The sequence below is a fragment of the Ictidomys tridecemlineatus genome, chromosome 2 (assembly GCF_052094955.1).
Source record: "Ictidomys tridecemlineatus isolate mIctTri1 chromosome 2, mIctTri1.hap1, whole genome shotgun sequence".
NCBI classification, from domain to species: Eukaryota; Metazoa; Chordata; class Mammalia; order Rodentia; family Sciuridae; genus Ictidomys; species Ictidomys tridecemlineatus.
Window position 1 is genome coordinate 17,132,379 of NC_135478.1, and position 23,326 is coordinate 17,155,704.

Below are 23,326 nucleotides of genomic sequence, written 5' to 3' on the forward strand. Positions count from 1 at the left end.
GAGATTGAGGTTCCCATCTCACCCCTCACACCACTATTACCTAAAAAGGAAGAAAGCAAAGAAGAAAGAGGCAAAGAAAGAAGGACAGATACACAGAATATGAGAATGCAAAGAAAGAAGGGAAGAAGAAGAGGAGGAGGGAAGAAATTCAAGCCATAGGGCATCTTCCTCATTGGCAAATGATGTGACAGGGAAGTCAGCATTGGGTGGTGGGCGTTCTCCTCTGGGGGTTCCTGGCTCTGTATTCTGGGAGTTGAGAGGGATCCTGCGGGGAAACCTGTGTCCCCTTCTGTCCCTGTCAGCTTTCCCTGCGCACTGCTGATCTGGGGCTGGAGCCAGGGTGGAAGCGAATCCACCTGCGAGCTAACTGGGTCCCAGTCACTTTGGACACTCTCACAGGTGTCTTAAGTCGCTCCGCAAATAAAGGTCCTCTTGCTGTGTCCCGCCCTCCACAAGGCACTGAGACACAAGAGCAGAGACTCCCCAGGACTTGCAGTGGGAGGGAAAGAACATCGCCAGAGGCCGGAGAACCCGGGCTGTGGGAGCGGGCTGGGTCTCCTTTGGCTGGATCTCCTCTGGCTGTGTGGAGTCGCCCAGGTTCCACTCCTCCCCTCCTCCCCCCAGCGCTTTTCCTTTTGGAGCCCGACGCCTCTGGCAACAGGTAACCTGGTGGGGAGGAAAGGAGAAGCTTATTGGGCAACAGGGCGGGACCCGGTGAGGTCACCAAGCCTGGATAAAGGGGCACAGGAGAGCGCGGAAGTCAGAGCCTTGGTTCTCCAAGTCGCCTTAGGTCCGCAGACATGAGGCTCCTCTTCCTCGCCCCGCTGTTCCTTGGGGCCCTTGGTGAGTGCCCGGGGGCGCGCACTGCCGGGACTGTGGGCCTCCGGGACGCTGTGCGCTTTGGCGATGGGCGCGCGGGTCTCTGCGCTTGCAGCCAGGAAGGCTGCAGACTTGTGGGATGGGGTCCGCCTGTCCCTGCTTGGGACAGTTTGGTCCTGGCCAGACCCAATCTGCCTTAGGAAAGATAAGGGTGTCCAATATTTTTTGGGAAGGATTTGGAGAAGTGGCAGAGGGCAGAGACACAAGGATGGGCTCATACTCCTAAGCCTGGGGTTGTGCGATCCCCTCTGTTCTCTCACCTGCTCCTGGAAGGTGGGTATCCGTAGGCTTGATCAGAGATCCCAGATTCACAATGTTCTTCTGGGAACTTTGTCTTCTTGTGTGCATCCATCCTACTGTTGCACACCTTTTATACAGGAGGAAAGTGAGGCTCAGAGAGGGTGAGCAATTTACTTAAGACACACAGGAGACCTGAGTTTAGATCCTAGTTCCTGCAAGGACTGTGTGACCTTGGGCAAGACAGAACCTCTCTGAGCCTTCCTTTCTTCGTTTAAAAAACGACTTAACTATTTTTTTTTTCCCAGGGTTATGAGGAGGCGGCTAGGTACTAATGCTAAGCTAAAGTGTATGCACACCTCCCATGGCAGAGGGGGCAGAGGGAGTGCAGTACCTCCTCATGAACCCCTTGTGTGAGTCAGTTTGAGAGGGGAATGACTTATTTCCCCCTTGAAATGTGCCCAGAATAGAAGAGGCACAATAGAAGGGACCAAAGAGAAGGCTCTAAACAAATGTTCTATGCCAGGTATTGCAGATATTCCTGGGGCATTTTAGGGGGGCACTCAGCAGGGGTTTAAGCTATAACTGAGGGGCTTCTTGCAGTGCCAGAGGGGAGGGTCTGAGGCAGAAGCTGCAGCAGAAAGGGCTGTATCAGGCATCAGGACCTAGGCAGTGGGTGGGGTGGAGTGGAAGCCCAGGTGTCCTGTTTTCTCCTGACTTAGAGCATCCCCTTGGGGCTGGAACTTCCTGCATAGGAAGGGGGTTGTGTTGGTTAGAGGGCAATGGTGATGGTGCACCCCCAAATGCAGGGAGCGTGAGCTCACCCTGTGCCCCTGTCCTTCTGGACTCCTTCTGCCAGTGGATATTGATCATCCCTCTCTTCTCTAAGGCAGATTGGGTCTGGCCAGGACCAAACTGTTCTCTTTCCCTCATGCTCCCTCCTGTGCGCCCTGCTGTACTGGAGCTGGGCAGGAGGGAGGACTTGCTTGCCCGGTGATGGTCCAGGACTCCGGCTCAGTGTTGCAGCACTGGGCTCCATTTTTATTTGGATTTTGGGTTCTCTTGGCTCCTACAGAGAGGTCTGTAGTTTAAATGATATAATCAGTGGGCTGGTGGCCTGCACTCTAAAGTGCCATTGAAATTCTCCTCTTCAAAAGAGGAGGTGGCAGCTGCTCTGTGGGATTCCGGCTCTGCTCCCCAGGGCTGTGTGTTGAGGCTGGCAGGGTTCTGGTGGGGTGGATCCAAGCTGGATGCAAGCTGTGGGAACAGCGTGGGGAGCCCCTGGAGTCACGGGTTAGAAGGAGCCAATGAGGATTCCCATCTGGCCCAGCAGTGTGCCTGGGCCCTCCTGTGAGCCGCGGGTGAGTAACTCCTGCCCCATAACTACAGCCACAGTTGCCTCCCTTGGAGAAGAAGGTGCTGGCAGAACTCACAGTACAGTGAAACTGGGAGGATGAATGGGAGAGAGGCTGTGAAACGCTGAGTAAGCACCTGCCACCGTACACACTTGAGACATTAGCTGTGCGCATGCGCCCATTATTTTTGCTTCCTGCAGTGCCCCCACTCTAATCACTAGCTGGACCTCAGTGATTTGTATTTGTTGTTGTTGTTGTTGTTATTATTATTATTTTTAGAACACTCGCCATAATTGGGTCCCTCATTAAAAGGGCCTTTTGCCTCTTCAGTGACAGGGGAGGTGCAGTTCTGTCTATTTACCTTTTCCTCTGTTTGACACAGAGAGGTGCGTATACAGTAGACATCCAGTTAATACTCATTGAGTCACAAATAGCTGAATTGGATGGGGTCAGTTCTCCCTGCAGAACAGTTCTGTGGAGTTTCCAGGGCTAGGTGGCCTCCTCTGGGATTTCCCAGGGACGGTGGTGGTGGAGGAGTGTGCCACCTGGTGCCCCTGCTGAGTGGGCTTGGGAGCTGCAGGTCTCCTGCCCCAGGTCCCAGAGTTCCTCAAGGGCCTTGGGTGGGTCTGACTGTGAGGGGATGGCTCAGAAATAGGGGGCGCCAGAGGGCAGAATATTCACCTCAGAGCATAACCAAAGGAGAAGGGGGTTCTTGGAATCACGTTTGCTTTCCTGAGTGTACTTTATACATCATTAAGTTCACCATTAAAACTGTTTTGGGTACAATTCAATGATTTTTGGTAACTTTACTGAATGGTACAGTCGTCACCATAAATCCCTTTTAGAACATTTTCATTTATTTCCCCCAATAAGAATCTTTCAAATCCATGTACAGATAATTCCCATTCCCACTCCATATCAGGCAACTACTAATCCACTTCCTATCTATAAATTTACCTTTTCTGGATGTCTCATGCAAGTGGTCTTAGCATAAATGAGGCTCATTTATGTTGTAGCACCTATTGGTAATTCTTCCTTTTGATTGTTGAATAATATTTCATTGCATATATGTACTGCAATGTCTAGCCATTCACCCATTGCTGAATGTATAGTTTTTTCCCTATGTTTTTGCTATTCTATTTTTTTGGGGTGGGGGTACTGCATATTGAACCTGATGATACTCTACTACTGAGCTACATCCCCAGAAGTTATTTATTTATTTATTTATATTTTTTTAAATACATGACAGTGGAATGCATCACAATTCTTATTACACATATAGAACACAATTTTTCATATCTCTGTTTGTATATAAAGTATGTTGACACCAATTCATGTCTTCATATATGTACTTTGGATAATGATGTCCATCACATTCCTCCATCATTGCTAACCCCCTACCCACTCCCTTCCCCTCCCACTCCTCTGCCCTATCTAGAGTTCGTCAATTCCTCCCATGCTCCTTTTCCCTACCCCACTATGAGTCAGTCATCCTATATCAGAGAAAATATTCTCCATTTGCTTTTTTTGGGATTGGCTAACTTCACTTAGCATTATCTTCTCCAATGTCATCCATTTACCTACAAATGCCATGATTTTATTCTCTTTTATTGATGAGTAATATTCCATTATGTATATATGCCATATTTTAAAAATACATTCATCTATTGAAAGGCATCTAGTTGGTTCCACAATTCAGCCATTGTGAATTGTGCTGCTATAAACATTGATGTAGCTGTGTCCCTGTAGTATGCTGTTTTTAAGTCCTTTGGGTATAGACTGAGGAGAGGGATACCTGGGTCAAATGGTGGTTCCATTCCAAGTTTTCCAAGGAATCTCCATACTGCTTTCCATATTTCCCAGCCCTTTTTAATTTTAAGACAGTTTCTCACTAAGTTGTTAAGGCTGGCCTTGAACTCACTGTCCTCCTGCTTTAGCATCCTGAGTCACTGGGATTATAGGTGGGAGCCATCTTTCCTGGCATGTTTTTGCTATTCTGAATAATGCTGCTGTGAATACTAATGTGTGAATATTTATGCAGACATTCTTTCTTTCCCCACCCCCCCACTGGGTATATGCCTTCAAGTGCAATTGTAGGGTCATATGGTTACTCCATGATTAACATTTTGAGAAACTTCCCAACCCATTTTCCACACTGGCTGCATCATTTTTCATTTTTTAGCAATGCATGAGGGTTTCTGTTTCTCCACAACCTTGCCAACATGTGCAAAAATTGGCTATTTTAGCCTTTATAAGCATTCTAGTGGATGTGAAATATTACATTTAAAAATTTTGTATTTTACTAATGACCAATAATGTTGAACATCTTTTCATGTGCTTATTAGCCATTCATATATTTTCTTTGCTGAAATGTCTGTAATCTTTTATCCATTAAGTATTTGATTTTTTGATGTTATTATAAATAAAACTATATATAATATTTATTTATTTTTTTGGCACTGGGGATTGAACCCAGGGGTACTCAACCATAGAGCATCACATGCCCAGCCCTTTTTTGTATTTTATTTAGAGACTGGGTCTTGCTGAGTTGCTTAGGATCTTGCTAAATTGTTGAGTCTTGCTTTGAACTCCCGATCTTCCTGCCTTAGCCTCCCAAGCCACTGAGATTAAGGACGTGTGCCACCATGCCCAGCTTATATTCTTAATTTTATTTTTAGATTTTTCAGTGCATGGATGCAAAATGTTATTGATTTTTGTATATTAATCTGTTGTCCCTTGACCTTGCTGTACTTACTAGTTATAGCATTTTGTTGATTCTTTAGGATTTTCTCTGCAGAGGCTCATGTCAACTGCAAATAAAACTGTTTTACTTGTACCTTTCTAATTCTGATGGCTTGCATTTCTTTTTCTTGCCTTATTATTGTGACAAGGACCTCTAGTGTTGTTCCTGATTCCCTTGCATTGTTCCTGATCTCAGGTAGAAAGCATTTGGCTTTTCACTATTTTAGCATGATATTCATCATTGGTTTTTCATAGATGTCTTTTTCAGGAAACCAGATAAGCAAGTCTAATCTAGCCTCCTCCCTAATTCTAGGCTATAGCACCAAAGGTAGACTTGAAGGAAAGTCAGTCTTTTTGCACAGAGGTAAATGGCAACAATCTAGGCTTGGTGACTCATTTAGCCCTGCATATCGAACCACTGTTCACTGTGATTCTGCATGGATTCAGATGTATTTTTCCTTGTTCTCTTAGCATCTTCTGGGGGAGATGCTTATAGACACAACAATCAGCCTCCTTAAGAACCAGTTTCTATATCTGTAAAACATGTATAATGGTCTCTTTCCTGCCCAAGTCCCAGGTGCAAATGGGACAAAGCGGCTAGAAAGATCCATAAACTGATTTGAGGGATGGATTGTTATCATGTTTTCAGAGATAGCAAACATGTCAAAGTCATACGAAGGAAAAGATTCTATTGCTTTTAATTTATTGAGAATCACAGACTTCTGGCCAGGGCAGAATTTCTGTTAGTCCAGCAAGGTGTCTCCTCTTGAGGAAGATAGCTGGACCTAGCCATGGAATTCAAAGGGACATGGAGCTGCTGAGAGTTCAGAGTCTGGAAGATTCCATCAGAGGGTGATATGGTCACCTCCACAGACATTGGTGGCGCCCTAATACCTTGGCCTCTCTCTCCCAGGAGTGTGTTTGGCTGCCTCTAGGAAAGGCAGCGTTCGATGGTGCACCACATCACCACCCGAGGCAACAAAATGCTCTCAGTTGCAGAGGAATATGAGAAGAGTGCATGCCCCACCTTTGTCCTGCGTCAGGAAGAACTCCTACCTTCAGTGTATCCAGGCCATTGCTGTGAGTCAATGCTATGGGTTGGGTGGGACCAACTTGGAGGGAGGGAACGGCAAGGGCAAGGAATGGAATGTGATAGAAAAATGTGCTTGCCCTGTTTCTTCTGCTTTACTTCTCAGACACTTGTAGGTTGGGAGCAGTTTGGGTTAATAGGAGCCTCTGAGAAAGAATCTAGTATTGAGAGGCCACGTGGGGGGCAACTGAGGTCTCAACATACGTGGTTAACAGCTCTTCAACAGTGAAGCATGAGCAGTTCTATTTGATGAAGATGTAACATGGACAAAAGTCAAGGTTAAGCCCTTGAGAAATAAACCTGTCAAGGTCACATGTAAGTGCCACATCACATTGCTGGGACAAGGGCCTGCCAGGCACTGGGCATTAGAAAGGTATTTTCCCAAGACAGATTCAGAGACAGAGAGAGAGAAAAGGATATCACAAATGGTGCATGGTTTTTGATTCTTTTTGTTTGTTGAAATATAGTAATTTTTAAGCCGAAATAATTTTGACTCACTCATTCAATAGATAATGCTCTGTGTGCCAGCTGGGTGCTAGAGCCATGCATGTGTGTGACTCCAGCACAGAATGGACATAACTAGTGTAGGATTATTTTGTAAATATAATAGTTATTAGAATTCTTGGAGGGGAAAAATCTCTTTGGATGAATGTATTAGGTGATTTTTTGACACTTTGTAGATGAACAGCACTGAGGCCCCCTGCTTATTTAAAATGAAGATTCCTAGGTCTTTTATTTTAATATCCAAACATCTGTGAAGGGGAGGGGCACAAAGTCTTCCCTTTTAATAAGAGCCCCATTTGAAATCAGTACAACATACCATTCATCCAAATGCTGTTGAGATAGATTAAATGGATAGATTAAATGTTGAGATAGATTACATGTTATTGAAATGCTAGGGGACAGATTAATCTAGCAGAACTACAGGGAGAATAGAAATTTTTTAGCTTTTGAACTCTGGAATAAATCATGAAAGAAACTGACATTATAAAATACAAAAAAATAATTCATAGCCGATAAAAGCATTTAATCAAAATCTTAGAAAGCACCAGAGTGAATGCATATATACTGGCTCTGACAAATGGTTACTATTCACACTTGATAAAGAACCAATTCAAACTGATAGGAAAGAGAAGCCTCTAGGAAAATACATGAGCAGAGCATCAGTTGCAACATGTGTCCCTTAATAATCAGACCTAGGTGATTTGTTAGCACTTGGATTTTCTAAAATAATAACAGTTTGTAGACTGATCTTGGGTCCTGCTGGTGATTCTATAGTGCCCTGGTCCTCACAGGGCATTATGGATCTTCTGGAAGACAGAATGGCAGCAGCATCCAGGGCCATAAAGAGAAATGCGCTCACTGCCATGGTGACTTCCACCCTGCCGTGACTATCCCAAGGACACATGTCAACAGAAGGAAAAAGCTGAGGGCAAAACATTCATATAAAATAGTTTCCCAGTCAAAAATTAGAAATAGTCCAATAATTGGGGGAATTACTTAATGAATTTGGGAACATCCACATTATCAGACAATAGTGTACAGCCAATAAAACCCATAAACTCTGCAGAAGTAGAAAATGCATGCAGTTTCAGATGACCAAAGTGGGCCACAAAATGTGATTGGAACCACAAGGCAACCAGGTGAAACAGGTGAGCTGTGTCAAGAAGGAAGAACGTGGCTGATTACAGTCATCTTAAGATATATATATTCTCTGTTCAATAAAGAATGTAAAAAAAAGAAATTTGAAGCATCTAGAGGAAGCATCTAGGGTGAACAGAGTTTAAAGGAGGGAATGATGATACAGGTGGGCAGGTACCTAAGGAAGAGGGCATAAGCCAACCCCCTGGAGCTAAAGGGCTTGGGTGGTACTCACTGCCCAGAGAGAGGGACCCTTGACTCATGCCATCTCTTACAGGACATGTGGACATGACACCCTCTTTGAAGACTCTTCTGCCATGGAGCCTTTCTGAAGTCCTGAGATTCCCCACTTGCCCCGCTTTGGCTGGGTTTTCTCCTGAGCTGATCTGGTGTCTTTTCTTTTAGAGCAATAAGGCAGATGCTGTAACCCTCGATGGTGGTTTGGTGTTTGAGGCCGGCCAGGACCCCTACAAACTGCGACCTGTAGTAGCAGAAGTCTATGGGACGGAAGCGAGTGAGTTGTCCCCAGGGGGCCTGTGGCTTTAGCCTGGGCTCTGTGGAGTCAGAGCAGGACAGCAGGCAGAGGAGGGGTCCTGCTTGGCTCTGCACTTCAGGAAACAGCGTCTCTAGGCTTTTGGGCTGGATGAAGGCTGTTCTTGCAGACACTGACCTGACAGGGGAGGGGGAAACGTGTCCGGCTCCCCACAGAGGCTTGATGGTGGTGGTTGGGGGTCGTTTTTCTCCCTCTGGTCTAGACTAAGACCTTTCCATTCTCTGCCCCTTTACAGAACCTCGAACCTACTATTATGCCGTGGCCATTGTGAAGAAGGGCACTGGCTTCCAGCTGAATCAGTTACAGGGCCGGAGGTCCTGCCACACAGGCCTTGGCAGGACCGCAGGCTGGAACGTCCCCATAGGGATACTTCGTCCGTTCTTAAACTGGGTGGGGCCACCTGAGCCCCTGGAGGCAGGTAAGTTGGCTTGGGGATCCTGGCTGATCTCAGGCAGAGGTGTCTCCTCCAGCTAGTTACACAGACAGGCCCCTTTGGGATCACATAGGTGACGGTGTAGGGTGGAATCAAGGTGTGTGTATGTGGGGGGGTTAACTGCTGGTGCCAGGCACTGGCAAGGCCCAACCACCCCATAGCTCTTGGGAGGTGGCAGCTGAGCATGGGGTCTGCAAAGGTGTACCTCCCTGGGCTCCTGACGCCATGCCCCAGGCTGTCTGTCCTGCAGGGTGGAGGAAGGGGCCCTGGGGACACCGCGCGGAGGTGTGAGTGCTGTGGCCAGGGCTGGCTTACATCTGTGGTCCACTTCTCTTTGTTCTACAGCTGTGGCCAGGTTTTTCTCAGGCAGCTGTGTTCCTGGTGCGGACGGAGTACGGTTTCCCAACTTATGTAGCCTGTGTGCGGGGACAGGGGAAAATAAATGTGCTGCCTCCTCCCAGGAACCGTACTTTGGCTACTCTGGTGCCTTAAAGTGAGTGATGCTGTCTTCTTCCCATGGGCCACCCAGCATCGGGCCAGGACGCCTTCCATGGGCCTAACAGGGCTCCGCCTGCTGGCAGGGACCATAGAGGAGACAGAGAGGACCTGACCTCGCCCAGTGCATGTTCTTCTCCAGCCCCAGAGCCCCAGCTAGGCTCCCACCCCTACACCAGCCGGATAGGAATTTGCCTCGGCTGTGGCCCTCCCAGCTTTCCAGAGCAGCCCAGATCTGACAAGCTCTTCTGTTGACCTGGGTTCTCCTGCTGGCTGCTGACCCCTCCCCTAACCACGGTGGAGTCTTACTGTGAGATGTCCAGGCTCAGGCTCCCAGCTGGGCAGGATGGCCACTGTATCCAGGCTGATGCCATTCTGCCCTGCCCAGCCTCTCCCCAGTGTGGAAGGGAGCGAGCTCTGCCTGATCTGGGCCTGCCTCCCCCTGTGCCCCTGCCAGGGCTGAGCTGCCCCTTCCCCAGTCATCTTCTGGGGCTCAGGAGTATCTGCAGAAAGCGATTCCCTGGCTCCCCACTGGCCAGCACATGTTTGCACCCTCAGTCCTGAGAGAAAGAGACACCTGGCCAGGGTCACCAGGCTTTTACCCTTGAGGGTAGAAGCTGCGAAAATCTTTTACAGAGAAAAAGGAAGTTACACCCTTTTAGCCCTCAGAGAAGAAGATAGGGGACTCTGGTGGGCACTGGAGCCCTTTTTGAGAAGCTACCTGGAGGGGGCCCCAGAGCCCTGTTCCCTTTGAAGCAGAGGTCCTTAGAAGCCAAGGCCAGGGAGGAAAGGGTGGCAGGGAAGGGCACCCCGGGGCTCATCCTCTGGTGCTTTCTCATTTCACAGGTGTCTGAGAGATGGAGCCGGAGATGTGGCTTTTGCCAAAGAGAGTACGGTGTTTGGTAAGAGCCAGGGCTCCTCCCCCTCTTATCTTATTTCATAATTCTGACTGTTCAGCTAATTAGATTCCTTAATTCGTGGCGCACTGTATCAAGTTTCCCTATGGGCACAGCTCTTATTTTATGTTCTTCCATATTTTAAGCCATCAGTGTTCTTTCAATCTCCCATGCCCCCCTCTTTCTCTTTCCCTCCCAGAAGCCCACGCCAAAGTGTTTGACATGTGTCCTCCAGGATGAACCTGGTTTTGCAAAATAGACGGTGCTGGTTTGTGTCTCTGGGTTCAAGTTCATACTTGAAGTAGCATGAGTTACTGAGTGTTAGAAATCAAGCTGCCCCTGAGGTTTCCTACTCAGCATTTGGGTTTGGAGATGTATCCGTGTTTTAGCATGGATGTGGTTCTGACAGTTAAGGAATGTGCCCTGGAGCACACCCACTAGATTTTACCTCTCTGTCACCCTAGCGAAGGACTGACAGGGAGTGTGTCTCTTCTCTGGCACACACAGCTACATGTATGACCTCTTACTGTCCCACAGTGAAGCATAATTGCTGGGTACAAACAGGTTGATCACTCTACTGAGGACTAACAGGGACAGGCCACTTCATTCCCCAGAACCACTACAGACACCCATCACATTTACTCTGGCCCAACTGGATGGACTTTCAGGATCTCTCAGGATTTGTGTTGTCATCAACCCTCTGCAAATATTCTCATTTCCCCACAACTTCAAGTTTTTTTTTTTCCCATACATATATATTTGTTGTTCAAATGAAGGTTGTAAAGCAATCTCATTGTTGGTTTCATTTGAACTTCTCTGACATCCTGTGAGTTGATTGTCTCAACATATTTGCTCGTAATTTGAGCTTCCCTTTCTTACTTTGTAAACTTTGATATTTGCTGTTGAGTTTCATGCCTTCTTTCTTCATGACTTCAATTCACACGTAGGAGGCCTTCTATTTAGTTATCAAACCACTGTTGATTTTAGACTTTAGGAAGATCTTTTCTCAAAAATCTGCCAATATTGGGCTGGGGTCGTGGCTCAGCGGTAGAGCTCTTGCCCCTCACATGTGAGGTACTAGGTTCGATTCTCAGCACTATATATATAAAAACAACCCAAATAAATAAATTAAAAGTATTGTGTCCATCTACAACTACAAAAACAAATACATTAAAAAAAAAATCTGTCCATAGCGCTCTCTATGGAATGGAAGTCTTTCATATTGACAGGCTCAAATCCCAGTTTTGCCTTGTTGATCTGTGGTTTTAGGACCTTCTGAAGATACCATCTTCATCCTAAAAAATCACAAAAATTTCCCATAATAACATTAAAGATTCCCCCACCCCATGCACATGTTTGTCTACATGTAACCCACCTAGGAAATCGGTCATGAATTTAGCTTAGCTTTTCCCTCTTTATGAATGAGATGATTTCCCCTATATAGCAACAACTATCAAAAAAATTTCCAACTTTTCCCGGCTGGCGTGAGGAGCCAATTCTACATTAAGTTTGTGTATATCCACCTGGATCTGTTTCTGAGCTATTTCATTGTATTGGTGCGTTCATATGTTCCTGTTTCCCTGACTTGCAGAAGGTCTCACTACCTGGTAGAAAAAGGGACTCGGCTGCCCCAGTAACCTTACTCTCTTTTTCAATTTTTCTTAGTTAAAATTTTTGAGATATTTATGAATTTCTTTAAAAATTATACTTTGTTTTGATTGGGGTTATCTAGAATTTAATTTGATCCATGAAAAATGGACTTATCCATCATGTCTGATCCATGATGATGTCAAATCCCCCCACATCTCTTTTTCTATCCTTTGATAGAGTGTAAATTTTTTCTCACTGTGTCATACAATTTTTAGTCGAATTGCCAGTTGGTAATATAATGTTTCATGTTATTTTCTGTTGGGTTATTGCTAATAACACTTGATTTTTGTGCATTGATATTGTAACTTGTTTTCCTTCTGAACTCTCTTGCCCTAAATTTTCTTCTTCCTCTCCTCCTCTTCCGCCTCCTCCTCTTCCTCCTAAGTATGCTTAACCACTGAGCCACAGGCCTAGCCCATGTTATACTTAATTTAGTGATAGGGTCTTGCTAAATTGCTTATAGTCTCACTAAATTGCTGAGCCTGGCCTTGAACTTGTGATCCTCTTGCCTCAGCCTCCTGAGTCGCTGGGATTATAGGTGTGCACAACAATGCCCAGCAATTTTCTTTTTTTAAAAAAAATATAATTTTGCTGTATGTATTTTGATTAAAAGCATTTGCCAAATTCAAGAACTTTACTAACCTCTTTAAATTACCAATCTCCTGAACTTCAAACAAATCACAAGTAGATGTTGAGCCCACATATACTTTTTTTGCATCTGCTAAAATTGAGATGACCTCATGGCTGTCCTTTACTCAGTTACTGGGGTGAGTGACTTTGGCTTTGTTTGTTGATGTTGGCTACTCTTGTCCACAGAACCAATTGATCAACCTTAATACTGACCTATTAACACTGATTAAAAAAACCTGTTAGATTGAGTTAGCTAATGTGTTTTTAGGGATTTTTGACATTTATATTCATAAACTAGGTCTGTAATCCTTCCTTCCTTCCTTTGACGTTACATCAAGGTTGCATGGATCTCATTAAATGACTTGGGCAGGTTTCTGTCACTGTATATTCTGAAGCAGCTGTCATTGGATATAGATGAACAGCTCAAAAATCTGGCTGAACTCCTAAGAGCATTCTTTTCCCTCCTGTGAATGCCCCCAGTGTGCATAGTGAGTCAACTGTCAGCTGTACTTTCTGCCTAAAGTGTTTTGTTTTTTTTTTTTTTGGTCATTTTTACTCTTTCCAGTGATGCTGGTAAGGCAGCTTCCCTGGCTTGTCTCTGAGAGGACCCTCTTGAGGCCCAACTGCCCAGCACAGCTGGGATCTGTTCTGTCCCGGCAGCAGCTGTGACCAACCGCAGGGCAGCCAGTATGATCAAGGAGGAGGATTCGCCTCCCCTGGCCTTTTGGCTCTCTGGGGGCTGTCTTTACCTTTCTGACTTATCTTTGGAGCAATTCTCTCTCTTCCCTTCTATGGGGACAAGGGCTCATGATGGTGAAGAGTTGGCTCACCCGGGCTGCTTCTCATTTCTCCCCTTCCCCCACCAGAGGACTTGCCAGACGAGGCAGAAAGGGACAAGTATGAGCTGCTCTGTCCAGACAACACCCGGAAGCCAGTGGACCAGTACAAGGAGTGCCACCTGGCCCGAGTTCCTTCTCATGCTGTTGTGGCCCGAAGCGTGGACGGCAAGGAGGACCTCATCTGGGAGTTCCTCCGCCAGGCCCAGGTAGGCCCACCCACATCCTCCCCACCTGCTTGGGTTTGGGAGTGGGGAGGAAGCTTCCTTCCCTCACCTGCTACTTGCGAAGCCCATCTGTGGCCTCGTAGTTCACTGACTCACGGGACCACTTGCCCAGCCTCTGCCTTGGACAGAGGAAACTATGAAACGTCCTCTAGCATGTCCAACCGACAGCATCTTGGGCCACAACGGAGGCAGGAGGGGGCAATGCCTATCCCAGGACCCAGCAACTCTGCAGAGAAAAAGCTGAGGCTGCTCTTGTGTCTCTGGGATAGCACATCCCTCTGCAGGAGGGTGTCAGCTGAGGTCCCCACTCTCAGAATCATCCCGAAGTTCCCGATACTCGTTGTCAACCTAGAGTTGTTGTCTCCTCCTTACTTATTGCTGATACTGTAATTCTCTTTTTCCTCAATTAGGAAAATTTTGGAAAAAACAAATCTCCAGGATTCCAACTCTTTGGCTCCCCCAAAGGGCAGAAGGATCTACTGTTCAAGGACACTGCCCTGGGGTTCTTGAGGGTCCCCCCGAAAATAGATGCTGGGCTGTACCTGGGCTACGGATACTTCACGGCCATAAAGAACCTGAGGGAAAGTGAGTGAGCCCTGGGCTGGGCCCTGAGGGTGGCTGGTGTGGGCCGTGAGCTGTGGCTGTGGCCTCGGCGGTGGAGTGGCCCGGCTCTTCCTCTCTCAGCCACTCTGAGGTCTGCATCTTGGCAGTTCTGATGTGGCGTGGGTGTCTTTTGTCGACCAAGTCAGGGCAATGTTGAGATGTGTCTTCTAAAGAATGTCCTGGCCGCTGGATGAACGCTTCCATGTGCCCCTGTGCTATCAGGATCCCCAGCCTTCTATTAAGTGAGAAATTGGAATATGAACCAAGAGAGCCAGGGCCCCTGAGGGATGGCTCCAGAGGCCTGGTGGGACACCGGCTTATGCCACACTCTGAACTTGGCTGGGGATAACACTATGGGAGAAGCCAGCCGTGGCTCTTCCTCTATGGGGGTTAGGGGTGGGAACCTGGGAAACCTGGGAGACCGTACTGCATGTAGTTCATGATGGGACTCTGGTCCTTGGGGGAGGTCAGGGGCTGGAGGTCCCCTGGGTCATCTTTAGGGATGGACACTGGCTTCTGTATCATGGAACTTTTGGAGAGGAGGGGCGGAGACATGGGGCATATCATTACACTAGATTGATGGATGGATTAGAAGCCAGGGAAGCTCTCCCAGGGCGTGGAAATGAGAAACACAGTGAGCTCCTTGGGGCCTGAAGCAGGGGTTGGGGAGGTGAGGGGTGGAGCAAGAGCAGCTGTGTGGGCCTCACACATCCCCAGGAGGAGGCGGCTCCCACCCCAGGCAGGGTCTGAGCAGGAACCCTGCTCCGCGGAGGGCAGAGTTGGGATGGAGGTGGTGCCCGGGTGTCCCTGGCAGGCTGGGAGCTCTGCTCACAGGCTGTCACACCTCTCGACAGGGGAGGCAGATACGGCAGCCCGGCAGTGGCAGGTAGTGTGGTGTGCGGTGGGCACGGATGAGCAGCGTAAGTGCACCACGTGGAGTGATGTGAGTGGCCGCACAGTGACCTGCGCCTCGGCTCCCACCACAGAGGACTGCATTTCCCTGATCTTGGTAGGTGGCCTGTGTCACAGGGTGCTCCTGAGAGCGCCAAGGCCATGGGCATCTGCTTACGGTAAAGTTGATGCCCAAGAGGCCACTACAGGGCACTTCAAGGACGGGATGCCAGGGAGGGCCCTTGGGGCCACAGCTGTGGTGCTAAGGGGCATGGTTGTAGGTTTAAAAAAGCAGTTATTGTGGGGATTTCGCCTCTCTCACTGTAAGAACAATGTTGGATTATTGTGGGTAATTTGGAAAGTAAGGAAAGGTGTGATGTAAAAACCTACACACTCACAAACACAAAAAACAACCCCCAAGCCAACCGTGGCCTCATGTACAGATAGCAAAGATAAGTTTTGATAATTCTCCATCCAGGGTTTCTATGAACTTTAAGGACACATTCATGGTGATCCTGGATTGAAGCAGTTATGTAGTTTTTGAGGGTCTTCACTAAACATGGGTGTCTTCCCCACTCGAACACTTACTCTTTGTTAACGTTTTCTAAACAGGGTTTCAGAATCTCTTTGATCCGGGCTCATTTTTCTCATGACCCTATTTCTTTTGATCCCTTTGCTATTGTCAATAATGCTGTGATGAGAATTCTTGAATAGAAAGCTTCATCCACATCTCCAATCATTGCGATATAGTTATAAAATATGATGACTGGGTCAAAGAGAGAACTTCACAATCCTGGTGAATCTGTTCCTGTGTTAAGAGCACGGGCTCATCCAAGTTAATTTTTTTTTTAAATTTTTAAAAATTTTTTAAAATTATTTTTTTAAAAAATATTCTTTTAGTTGTAGATGGACACAATACATTTATCTATCTATCTATTCATTTTTTTTTTATTTTTATGTGGTGCTGAGGATCATGCCCAGTGCCTCTCATGTGCTAGGCCCTCACATGAGCCTCAGCCCCAGCCTCAGTGATTTTAGTTCTTTTATTTGGCTCCTTTTTTCTGTGTTGCACTTTTTTTCTTTCTTTTTGGTACTAGGAACTGGACCTGGGGTGCTTAACCACTGAGCCACATTCCCAGCCCTTTTTATTTTGGGACCCTGTCTTGCTAGTTGCTGAGGCTGGCCTTGAACTCTCGATCTTCCTGCCTCTGCCTCCCGAGATGCTGGGTTTACAGGCATGCACCACTTAACAGGCACACACCTGGTTTTTTGTGTAGCACTTTGTGAGTGTAGTGCTAGTGAGCTGGGACCAGAGGGGCCCTGCTGTTCCCATCTGTATCTCCATGAGTGAAGGGCAGTGTCCCTGGAGTACTTGGATACAGGAAGTGTTTTGCTCAGAGGACAGAGGGTTAGTGCAACAGGTCCTGTTTTCTTCTAACTGAATTAACGGCACAAAGGCACATGGGGCTGGTAGAGAACGGTGCCCATGATGCCTCCTTTGGTTCAGTTCAAACAACCCGTTTCACTGGAATATCTGGCCTAAGGCCTCCCTCAGGGCTGAAGACAGCCACAAGGGAAACAGGCTCACTGCTTTCTATCTGCTTTGCTTCTGCAGAAGGGAGAAGCGGATGCCATGAGTCTGGACGGAGGATTTATCTACACAGCTGGCAAGTGTGGTTTGGTGCCTGTCCTGGCAGAGAACCATCGTAAGTGGAGTTAACGGCCCCTCTTGGCTGTGGGGTGGGAGTGGGGTGGGGTGACTCCACTCACTGGGTCCAGAGAAGTCAAGATGGACAGCTACATTCAAAAGGAGAATCAGAGAAAGGATAAGCCAAAGGGGCCACGTTACCCAAGAAGCTCATTGCACTGTGAATTGACAAAGCCCATACTGGTTTCCTCCTCTTCTTCTTCTTTTTTATTTTTTAAAAGTTGTAGTTGGCCACAATACTTTATTTTATTTATTTATTTTTATGTGGTGCTGAGGATCGAACCCAGGGCCTCACATGTGCTAGGCGAGTGATCTACCGCTGAGCCACAACCCCAGCCCCTGGTTTCCTCTTTTTAATTAATTTTTTTTTTAAATAAAGTATTGTGCACAGACGGAAAAGTGCACAGAAGCATACAACTTAATGACATTTCACAAACCGTCCCCTCCCCTGGCCCTACCTCACGGGCGCCCCTGTGAAGACACAGAAAGTTGCAGAAGTCTGTTGTGTCCTGCTGCTGCCAGCCCCCTTACACCTTCTAGGTATTCTTTCTCCTGAATTAAAACAGCATCAATCAGAGCTTCCTATCGTTGCACAGAGAGTGTTGCATATCTGAGGTCTCCTGCTCAGTGTTTGTGATATTTATCCATGTAAGTGTGTAGTTATAGATTTTCTTTTGTTCTCACTGTTGCATAGTATTCTAATGTGTGTAACTCTACCTGGAATTATTTAACCATATCACCGTGGATGGCATTTAAGTAATTTCCAGTTGGTGGCCATTGTGACTTGTGCTCTGTAAACATCAGCATCTGTGTCTTTTGTGGAAGCGAATATTCGTTTCTGCTGCATGGAAATACTGGGACAGTATCTTTTTTTTTTTTTTAAATTGGATTCTATATTATGGGGATTATTTTTTTGGATACCAGGGATTGAATTTAGGGACACTCAACCCCTGAGCCCCACCCAGCTTTATTTTGTATTTTATTTAGAGACAGGATCTCACTGAGTTGCTTAGCACCTTGCTTTTGTTGAGGCTGGCTTTGAACTTGTGATCCTCCTGACTCAGCCACTAGGATTACAGGCATGTGCCACAGTGCCTGTCACGGGGATTTAAAAATTTGTGACTTCTCAATATATCTGAGTGTCTAAATGATGTATTCTTCATCCTTGTTCTTTCAGAATCCCAAGAAAACAAGGACTCTGATTGTGTGAACAGACAACCAGAAGGTGAGTTGGAATCAGTCACTTTCAGGGTCAAGAGTAAGTCCTTGTTGCTGGAGGAGGGGATGGCAGGATCTTGATAAAATTCACAGAGATGTGGCCATAGAAACCATTATTTAGAGATACAAAACAATTCATAGAAGAATAATTATAATTAATGTTTAGATCGCCCTTTAGTCTGGTGGAGAACTTTCAGATAGTCCCTTATGGTACCTGATCATGTGGAAGGAGCAGTATTACTCCTCCTTCTCATCAATGAGGAAGTAGTGGCCCAAAGAATCCCGAGTGGCCAGATAATTAACAGGACACACGATCTTTCCTTTGCTTGTTCAGTTCAAATAACCCGTTTCATTGGGACACCTCTCTCCACGGCTGGAGGGTATACCATGGCAGATTCTGGCTCTGAACCAGAGTCTCTTGTGCCACACCCAGTGCTCTGTGCACCAGCCCTACCTGCCTACTAGAGCTGGAGCTTGCTCAGCTTTAGAAGCCTCAACTCTTGTCCTCGGCAGGTCAGGTGCACTCTAACAGGAGAGGATGATGCCCTTGCGAGCTCCCTCTCTGTGCAGGGCTGGTTTTGACTCAGCACAGGGAGCTCCTTGGAGACAAGCTCTCCTGCATCTATAAACCAGTTAATCTGGTGGCAGTCCCTGTTCCCATGTGATGCGTATAGCGGGTTGTGATTTATGCACTGTTGGGGCTATTCTTGCAGTCTAAAGGCTTATTGCTTTATTGATCCACATGTGAAGGTTTGTAACTCAGGGACATGTTGTGGCTGGTTGAGGACAGTCCCCTGTAATCACTTACAGGATCAGATTTTTTTTGGGGGTGGTGGTACTAGGGGTTGAATTCAGGCCCCTTGACTACTGAGCCATCTCCCCAATCCTAATTTATATTTTATTTAGAGACAGGGTCCCACTGAGTTGTTCAATGCCTTGCTTTTGCTGAGGCTGGCTTTGAATTCACGACTCTCCTGCCTCAGCTTCCCAAGCCGCTGGGATCACAGGTGTGCGCCACCACGCCCAGCTTTTTTTTTTTTTTACTACTTCATTTCAGAGTCCAGATCAATCTTCCCTCTGCAATAAGTCAGTGTCTTCAGCTTATTTGGGCCACAATGCTAGTTATTTGGGGGAATCATTACCCAGCGATGCCTTGTGACCTGTGTTGGCCTGGGTTGCAGACCTTCCCGGCCTTTGAGATTAAGATGTGCTCTTCCGTTGTCTGTTGTGCAAGGGTATCTCGCCGTGGCCGCGGTCAGGAAATCGGACACTGACATCACCTGGAACTCTCTGAAAGGCAGGAAGTCCTGCCACACCGCGGTGGGCAGGACCGCAGGCTGGAACATTCCCATGGGGCTGCTCTTCAACCAGACAGGCTCCTGTAAATTTGGTAAGGTGTCCTGAGGGTGTCCTGGGAGGGCCATCTTGAAGGGCTGGTGCTGTGAAACCTCAGGGAAGGGAGCAGAGTAGGGGACTCACAGACTGGGGCCCACAGGTCTCTTTTGGTATAATCGAGTTCTCCCTGGGCCACCTCCCGGAGTCACGGAGGCTCAGGGAGCTTCCCCACACGCCTCTTTCCAGGTGCCATCTACCTCACCAAGGTAAAAGACTGGAGTATCATTTTTTTTTCCTCTGCACCATAAGAATGTACATAGATCATGAGAAGTACAATTGTTTTTTTTTTATTTTATTTTTTTAACCTCTTGGAGACCCAAATCTAAATTCCTCACAGGCCCTGGCTTCCCATCTTGGGGGAAGGCAATTGTCTGCCTCCAAAAAAGGGGGTTTCTGCTTTTAAACAGAACTGAATTCTTACTCCACCCTGCAAAGGAATCTAGATAAGACCTCTAGAGCCTGGCTCAACCTGCTTCTGGGGTTTTCTCTGCCTCCCACATCCCACACTCATTTTGGTTGGCATAATCCATGCCCTGTCTGCTGTGGACACAGTGATATAGAGGTGGGTGGCCCATTGTCCCCATGGCTCACCTCTTGTGTAGGCGTCTCCTAGAGGAGCAGGGTCCTGGTTGTGTTATCACTGGGTTTTTGGTTCTGATGGGGGCAGCTTCATGTGCCTCTGCCCCTTCCCAGAAGTGCATGCTGTGGCCCCTTGTGCCAACCCCCCAGGTTGGCCCCTGTGCTGTAGGACAGCAGCTAGGATGTGGTGGGAAGCTCCCAGCTTTTCCTGAGGCTGACACATAGTATGGCTATTCCAGTGGCAGGGGCTATAGGAGTCTGATAATGGGTGACACGTGCTCAATAGAGCAGGGCTTGTCACCTTTATTTCCCATTCCTTGGGTTAAATCACGTCATGGATTAATTCACATTAGGTTCAGCTGTAAGGAACAGAATCCTGCCCTCCAAATAGCAGACACCTAAACAAGACAGAAGTTTATGTCTCTCATATAATTGAAGTCCAGAGGTGGATTGTCCAAAGCTAGTGCAATGATACACAGGGTCAGCAACCTGGCTTCAAACATCTGGCTACTCTGCCATATGTGGTTCCCATGCTCAAGGTCACTTCATGACCCATATCACAACTGGAGGTCCAGCCTCTGCTTCTACAGTCCAAGTTCAGGATAAAGAAAGGGAAGGTTTCTTATCAGTCCTATAGTTTAGAGATTTTCTGATTTCTGGTGGGTCCTTGGTTGGTGGTAATATGTCACCTATTGTGACCGTGAATGTGTTCTTTCTGTCCTGGACCATATGCTGAACTAAAACCAAGCTGCATCACCTGTTAGATAAAGGCTGTGTTGATTCAGGTTGGAAGAACTGACTTCCTTTATTTCTTTTGTTCAGATGAATTCTTCAGTCAAAGCTGTGCCCCTGGGTCTGACCCAGCATCCAATCTGTGTGCTCTGTGTATTGGTGATGAGAAGGGTGAGCATAAGTGTATGCCAAACAGTAACGAGAGATACCATAGCTACGCTGGGGCTTTCAGGTGAGTCTGTGACTGAGCTCCACCAGGAAGGGTCTGGTCTCTCATCCTGCAACACATTGTCACTGCAGTTCTAAGGGTCCAGGTGTGGCCTGACACAGCAGAGCCAGGAGCCATCCTGTGGGCATCAAATGGGCAGCTCTAGTGAGGGCTCCCTCCATCACACCCAGAACCTCCAAGAGTGGAGGCTGGACCAGGGTTGTCTGACCTCCGCTCTGCTATGCTCCTCCCTGTGCTCTGAGCCAAAGTCAACTGCAGCAGACCTCAGTATCCTCATCCTCAAAAAATCAAATGGGTTGAGTGTGTGGTCTTCAAGTGCTTCCTACAATTCAACGTTGTGGGGGAGAATTCTCTTTCCCATGCCCTCTCTGAGGTCTCTAGTGACTGGCCTTAGAAATGACAAAAAGAAAAAAGTATTTCAGTGTAGTGAAGGGAGAAATCAACCAAAAGATTAGCTTCCAGAATTCACAAGTTGTAAACCTAGAGTGGTCATAACAACTATCCACAGCCCATGTTATAGTTTTATTGTTTCACAGTGGTGCTATTGGAAGGGTGTAAAAAGGCTCTTTTCTCTGGCCCCTTTCTCCATTCTCCTGGAGTATATTTCACCACCAGATGGCATCATGCGTCTAAGAAAGACTGGTCAAATGCTAGCCTTTGAGCTTTTAATGTGCATGCGGTAACTTTTGCTGTAAGGATTGCAATACTCCGATTTGTAAAAATCAAACAAACAAAGATGTTTTTGGAATGTACAAAAATATCTTTAAGGATCTAAGGTTTTGCAAATGGAAAAGTTGTAATGGGATTCCACTCAGAAAATATTGAATAGACACGTCTGATAAGACTGCGTCAGAATCATATGATCCTTTTTTCTGTTTCTGGACCTGTAGCAAAGTCTTATTCCCTTGGAATCGTCTGCATTTTAGTATTTCTATGTTTACTGCTTTGTTTTTTATTCAAATTCTATTTATAATCTAGGCTGCAGGGGGAATTTTTTAACAAAATAATTGGAAGCTGGAACCAGAGGTCTTTCTTATTCACCTTTGCATTTATAACAAACACCCTATGACTGCTGGCTCTTTATTTCTAGTCTCTCACATGGCTCCCTATCCCTCTTCCACTCCACATCTTCACCTCCATTAGCATCCAATACGATTGTGTCATATTCATTATATTATTATGACTCATCAAACATTATTATCATATTAAATATGAGATATGATAAGACTATATTTCCCTTATTGGGCAAAGTTTTAATTTACTTTGGAGTTCATATTGTCCCCTTTATTATTTGCTGAATTTTCTGAGCTTTCTTTATTCACTAATTCAAATTCCCTGCTGGTAATGTAATCTCTTACCCATGCACAAAGTGTACACACACTGGGTGCTGTCTTGCTCTCATCCCACACTTGGAAATGTTGCTCCTGCAGACTTCTATCCTTCGGCCACAGTCTGATTGGGTGTTCTTTAGGCCACCTTTACATGCGTGGTCTTAGGAATCCTCTTGGCCATCATCTGGGACTTCGCTCTGTGTTGTTTCTTGTTAGATGGCCTGTTTCCTGGATTTTATATCATCACCTCTCTTTGTCTTATTGGAACAGAGCACACTCCCCATCAGCTTCTTGACTAAGGATGAATAGAAATTGCTATTTTTTTTTGAGTATTTGCCTGCCTGACATTTTTATTCTATTTTTGAATTGATTTATAGTTTGACTGGGTAACTAGGTCTAGGTTGGACATTTTTTTCCCCCTAGGAATTTTGATAAGATTTCTGAATTTGAGAAATAGCAACATTAGGATATTTTCATTAAACTTGCCTCCTAAAAACAAGCAAAAATGCTGGATTAAGCACATACACACCTACATTCAGACGCACAAATTCTTAAAAGCACTAGATAACTGACAAAATAATAAGGAATTATCAGACTAAAATCTAGGAAGGGAACAGGAATTCAGAGAGTGAAGTGGAACCACTTCTATCCTTATTTTGGTAAACTTGACCCTAAGAAATTACCTTACACCCTTAAGGTGAGAGAACCAGAAGAAGCTTCCATGTTCACTCTCAGTGGATTTTAAGTTGCCTGGAAATTTTCTGAAAAATTTAAGCCATGAACCAATTCTTGCATGGATTTGCAATTCAAACTTTTGCCTCCTTGGATGGTCCAGAAATAAATAAATAAATATATATTAAAGTGGTTCCAGATTAATTGTCTCTCTAGAAACCAGTCTGGAAGACAGAATCCTCAGATTAATTCTCAAAATCTACTTAAAAATTCTCTTTCAATGGCAATGAGCAGTACATGGTAA

General features: G+C 46.3%; 1 protein-coding gene across 1 annotated transcript in view; it reads left to right on the forward strand.

The window, feature by feature from the left end:
• The first annotated feature begins 710 nt into the window (after nucleotides 1-710).
• Ltf (lactotransferrin) overlaps nucleotides 711-23,326 on the forward strand; it is a 29,490-nt gene continuing 6,874 nt past the window's right edge. The window contains exons 1-13 of the mRNA XM_005332916.4: nucleotides 711-843; nucleotides 6,127-6,293; nucleotides 8,350-8,458; nucleotides 8,733-8,915; nucleotides 9,276-9,423; nucleotides 10,272-10,327; nucleotides 13,468-13,646; nucleotides 14,075-14,249; nucleotides 15,122-15,276; nucleotides 16,774-16,864; nucleotides 18,044-18,091; nucleotides 19,319-19,474; nucleotides 20,881-21,022. Of these exons, the coding sequence (XP_005332973.2) occupies nucleotides 801-843; nucleotides 6,127-6,293; nucleotides 8,350-8,458; nucleotides 8,733-8,915; nucleotides 9,276-9,423; nucleotides 10,272-10,327; nucleotides 13,468-13,646; nucleotides 14,075-14,249; nucleotides 15,122-15,276; nucleotides 16,774-16,864; nucleotides 18,044-18,091; nucleotides 19,319-19,474; nucleotides 20,881-21,022 (1,652 nt within the window). The 5' untranslated portion in view covers nucleotides 711-800. The remainder of the gene's footprint in view (nucleotides 844-6,126; nucleotides 6,294-8,349; nucleotides 8,459-8,732; nucleotides 8,916-9,275; nucleotides 9,424-10,271; nucleotides 10,328-13,467; nucleotides 13,647-14,074; nucleotides 14,250-15,121; nucleotides 15,277-16,773; nucleotides 16,865-18,043; nucleotides 18,092-19,318; nucleotides 19,475-20,880; nucleotides 21,023-23,326) is intronic.